Source organism: Triticum aestivum, chromosome 6A (genome assembly GCF_018294505.1).
Source record: "Triticum aestivum cultivar Chinese Spring chromosome 6A, IWGSC CS RefSeq v2.1, whole genome shotgun sequence".
Taxonomy (NCBI): Eukaryota; Viridiplantae; Streptophyta; class Magnoliopsida; order Poales; family Poaceae; genus Triticum; species Triticum aestivum.
In genome coordinates this window covers 384918528-384923676 of record NC_057809.1, presented here as the reverse complement: position 1 = coordinate 384923676, position 5149 = coordinate 384918528, and the positions used below count along the sequence as shown (strand labels likewise).

Genomic DNA, 5149 nt, shown 5'->3' with positions numbered 1-5149 from the left:
ACACATAGTCACGTACAGGCAGCGGTAGGATGGCAAGCTTGTCCACGTCTTTGGTTGTCAACAGGCCGCCAAACGCAACGGAATTTCCTGGCCAGGACCTCAAGCCAGTGGTGCAGTCGGGTCGCGTCGGGCGCATCTGAGCGACACTGACACGGAGTAGCGAACCCAACGATGCGAAGGTCTAGTGGCGACCTGGTGGCAAACTCGTCGATGCGGAGGTCACCGGCGGTAGTCCAGCTCGACTCGGCGCGGAACGACGCGGAGTCGACGGAGTGGACTTGGAGCGGCGGCTTCGAGAACCCAATCAAGAAAAAATATTACGATTCACAAAGAGAGTTATTTTCCTTCACAGAAGAATCTTGCATGGTGTGCCTCGTATATGGGTTGGGTACATGATTGAGGCACGCACTAGCAGACGACGCGAACTTTGCTTTGACTATTCTGGATCATACGAAGCCTCCAACAACTTGGTGTAATCAGCATGGCGCGAGCGCAAGCTGGCTAGCAGCGCCCGATCGGCGTCAGCCCTAGAGTCGTGCGATGAGGAGGATCCCGAGCGATCTAGAGGAGCAGAGTTTGATCCGGTGGCAGAGTTCGGTCCTGGTGGATCGGCTAGGATCACGGCGGCGGCGTGACCTAAACCTTGCTCAAGATACCAATGTAAAAAATTTAGGGTTTTAGTCTACTCCCTATTCTTCTACGTTTATCCGTGGTGCTGTTCATAAATCGCATATTTGAGGCTAGGGGATAGGGACCTTTTATATTGTTTTTTCAAAGAGTTCACCTTTTATACAGATATAAGATTTCTAAATTTTTTTCCACTCGTTTCCATCAAATTATCAACCACAATCATATTTATCTGTTAACGGATTCTACCCGTTATGTCCCTGGAGCACGCGCTTGTGAGCAACGCGCCATAATAGAGTGTAAATTCCTCTAATTATATAGATCAACATTAGGGCTGTAATCTAACTATACGATCTAGCTCCTTTCAATTATCAGTGTACCCGGGTAATCTTTCCAATATAACTACTATATTGTATTCCACCGATAATCGAATGGCTTCCTTAAGCATATATTACTTAAGTACATTTCAGCAAGTAACAATTCCATGATAAACATGTAAAGCAATTCCATGTATAAAAACATGTATAATTCTATAATAAGGTATTCCAAATATTAACAATTCCAAATCATTTGAATATAGTTGCAGGACACATAATTCCAACAATGTTTGCTAGTAGTGACCTAAATGCTCTTATATTCGGAGGGAGTATTTTTTTTTTTAGAAAAACGGGTCGAGCTGTTGGTACATGGTAATGGGTCTTTCCCATAGGAAAAAAGTGGTAACGGGTTATGAACCCGATCCTAATTCTCCCGGACCCTACCCATGAAATGTGATGCCGTGCCTTCAAAAAAAAAAAAAAAAACTGTGATGCCGTGACCGCGTCTCCTCCCGCAGTCCACCTTCCCCTCTCCCTCTTCCTTCCTCTGCCGCCGCCGGCGACACCTTGCTCGCGAGGGGTATACGCGGGGAGAGAAAGATGGGGAACGTGTTCGTGAAGAAGCCTAAGATCACGGAGGTCGACAAGGCCATCCTCGCCCTCAAGACGCAGCGCCGCAAGCTCGCGCAGTTCCAGCAGCAGGTCCCCTGCTCCCGCCCTGCCCGATCCGATCATCTGTTTCCCACCCCCGTCCTACTATACCATCTAATTGTTCTAGTTTGTAATCGTGATCATTGAGATTCGATTCTGGTAGTTTATCGATCTCCAATTTTGCCCCCGGGACTAGATAATACCAGGTTTGGTGCCAATACCGCTCATTACGCGAGTGCGGCCGCAGTTGGGATTAGGTTTTTGCATAACGTTGTGTCTATAACTGAATGGGTACGAGCTTTTTCCACCTTGTTAGTTTTGTCAGGAGGGCCCAGTTCTGGTGTGGTTTGTTGTTTGCCATTTTGGGTTGACAGTAGTGATCCAGATTTAGAATGTCTGGCAGTGTCATCAGGACAAGAGTATAGGTTTTGGGTCGGATTATAATGCAGTATTAAGGTGAATGTAAGCGAGAACTGCACATTCATGTTATCAAATGAGGATATTACTTTCCAGAGCATATTGCGGAAACCAGACTGGCTTGTAGTGCATGCTTTGGTGTGCTGCCGTTATCTTGATCTATCAGCGCTAGCGGTATGGGAGTCGTTTGCTGGTGCAAACCAGCAAACTATCTGATTTCTGTACTAGCATGTTGTGCGAAGAAATTATTTCGCCATCGGGTTTCAATACCTTTAGGTGGGTATAACTTGTCGTGTTGTGATGAACTGTTCAAATATTCTAACTGAACTAATGAGCGTGTCTTGCATTAAATCACTGGAATGATGTTTCTACTTACAATTAAGATGGTAATGGTTCTGTTTATGTATGTTTTACTTTTCTTTCTTCCAGCTTGAGAAGGTGATCGAAGCAGAAAAGGAAGCTGCACGCCAGTTGGTTCAGCAAAAGAAGAGAGACAGAGCTTTGATTGCACTGAAGAAGAAGAAATCCCAGGAAGAGCTCCTGAAACAAGTTGATACATGGCAAATGAATGTCGAACAGCAGGTTAGTAGTTTACTCGATAAATTCTGGCTCCTAATGAATTGCATGTTCATGTATAGAGCAGAAGGTCTGTATTTCTGCTTTACATAAGTGAATCTGACCAGCATTAAGTCTCTTTAGTTTTGATCGATAATTTGACAGTCTGTTTTCTGTTTTCTTGTTGAAGCTGGCAGATATTGAACTAGCAAGCAAGCAAAAAGCTGTATTGGAAAGCCTAAAGACTGGAAATGCTGCCCTTAAGTCTATACAGAGTGAGATTAACATCGACGATGTCCAAAAGTTAATGGATGACACAGCTGAGGCCAAGGCTTATCAGGATGTAAGTTCAATAAACTTTTCCAGTCCACTGGTTACTACATTTATAATGCTTTTATCCATGTGAGGTTCTTCCATCTTATTTGAAGTCATTGTATATATTTTTCTTACAACATCCTTAGTTGACGCTTAATACGTAAAGTGGCACCTCGGATCTCTGTAAAAGCTCTTTTCATGTACTTGTGTGGAACTAGTTAAACCATGTACATCATTTGGTCTATGTGATAGTTGCCTGAAAATCCTGATTTCGTTCTTACACCATGTAAATATATATAATTAGCTCTGTGGTCTGCAACTTAAACATGAACAGTTCTACATAGTATAATGCTTCTGAAATTGTGACTTATACAAGTAGCTAATACAAGAATCAATTTATCATCTGTTATATTGTATTATTGATGTCTTTGTACTTATTAATCAATGCCCGTATTTTTTTTTATCTGATTTTGATGAGCTCCCTTCTATTTCTATTATCGGAGTTATTTATATTTGAATCCAGTTTTCATCAGTTCCTTCTCGTGATCTTACCATCTGTTGCAGTATATGCCCCCAACGCCAATGCCTGTAACCTTTTTTGCCTTGCTTATCAACTGATATTGATTGCAGGAAATAAATGCCGCTCTGGGTGAACAACTATCTGCTGAGGATGAGGAGGCTGTCATGGCTGAATTTGACAACTTGGAAGCTGAGGTTTTTCCCCAAAAGCTTCAAGAGTTCTCAACCTTTTGTTTTAAGAAAAATACCTACATAATAAACTCCGAGTTCTGAGCTTAAATGAAGATTTGTTTCTCTGCTAAATTGTTATTGTCGTCTGTTCTTTTCAGCTTGCACTTGAGTCTCTGCCCGATGCTCCCGTTACTGAAGTACAATCTGAAAAGAAAACCAAAGCACCGGCTTACACTGAAGCTCCAGCTGAAGACATTGATGATGTTATTAAGCTTCCTGATGTACCTACTAAAGCGCCAGAGAGGTCTGAAGCTCCAGAAAAAACAAAAGGTTTTGATCTCATGTTCCTTTATTTTTGGAGTTTAGCCTGTTTCATTTGCATCTTATACTTTTTATGGTGTACTGATGATGTGTTCTGAATTGACAGTCTTGGAAGAGCCACTACCTGCATAGTTGGTGGAGCTGAGCTGAACAGGGCACTCCAAGTCCTGCGGTTTGCAGGAGCTGTAAAATATCTGCCATTTGATTGTACTACTTAATTTTGTCATTTCATAAGTTTCATTGTGTACAGAATCTGAAATGTTGGTCTCGGTTATCAATTGATGCAGTGACGACCTGTGCCTGTTGTACATTTAGTAGTCTCAGCATCGATTATGGTATCAGATGTCCTGTTATTTCTTGATTGTCGTTTGTATATTGATTTGGGCTTGCAGCATGCTACAAGCATATCCCTGTTGTCTCCTCTGGACAGCTAAAATTAAATTGTGTTAACTGTTAACTGGGATTCTGTTTCATTGGTTGGATCTTTATCACGACTTGGCTACTTTGCACTCAGGTACGTAAACAGTTACATTTCATGCTCATCATTTCTGATTTGACACCTGCTCTTCCAGATTTCTGCCGCTACACATAGCAAGTTTGGTGCAGATACATTTATGTAGTTGCTGGGCTCAGTATGTTGCCGCTGCTGGCCAAGTCTGTTCTGTAGCTGCTGCTGCTACTGGTGATCTTTGCTGTTAAAATGGTCTGTTGAGATTGACGCTGAAAAACGGTTGCATTCCTATTTTAACCATTTTAACAGCATGTCAATAACAAGTACTGTGTTCCTAGAAATGGCAAATTGAACAAAAAATGATGGTATGCCAGAGTTTATATAAGGAATGCTCAAGTACCGTGTTGAGTAACCGATTATTTTGTAGAATGGATGTGGCACTGAAAGGTTTTCAGCATGCTATTTTAACCATTTTAACAGCATGTCAGTACAAGTTATAGAAAACAACATTGACAATTATATTGGACGCCGATAAGTGCCACACGTGTGGGTGTTAGGGAGTCTGCCCACACATTTTGTGTGATGTATAAGAGGAACAGCCCACACACCTACGTGTGGGCAAAACAAGTAATGTCCACACATCTCTTTTTCTTCTCCCGATCCCTCTCACACGCGTGCGTGTGGACGAAATAGATAACGCCCACACGCCCGTACGTCAGGCCTCGTACCTCGTGGTCCCGCACGCCCCGTGTGACAGTCACCGCGCTTCCCGCAGTTGCCATGGCCCAGACCCTCGTCCATGTTC

At 42.8% G+C, this 5149-nt stretch overlaps 1 protein-coding gene across 1 annotated transcript; it reads left to right on the top strand.

Moving 5' to 3' along the window:
* Nucleotides 1-1413: 1413 nt before the first annotated feature.
* LOC123127599 (vacuolar protein sorting-associated protein 20 homolog 2) lies at nt 1414-4300 on the top strand. Its single transcript, XM_044547351.1, has 6 exons — nt 1414-1646; nt 2442-2594; nt 2758-2910; nt 3513-3596; nt 3731-3902; nt 4000-4300. The coding sequence occupies exons 1-6, from the start codon at nt 1545-1547 to the stop codon at nt 4023-4025; spliced, it is 690 nt and encodes a 229-aa protein (XP_044403286.1). The 5' UTR covers nt 1414-1544; the 3' UTR covers nt 4026-4300.
* The last annotated feature ends 849 nt before the right edge of the window (nt 4301-5149 follow it).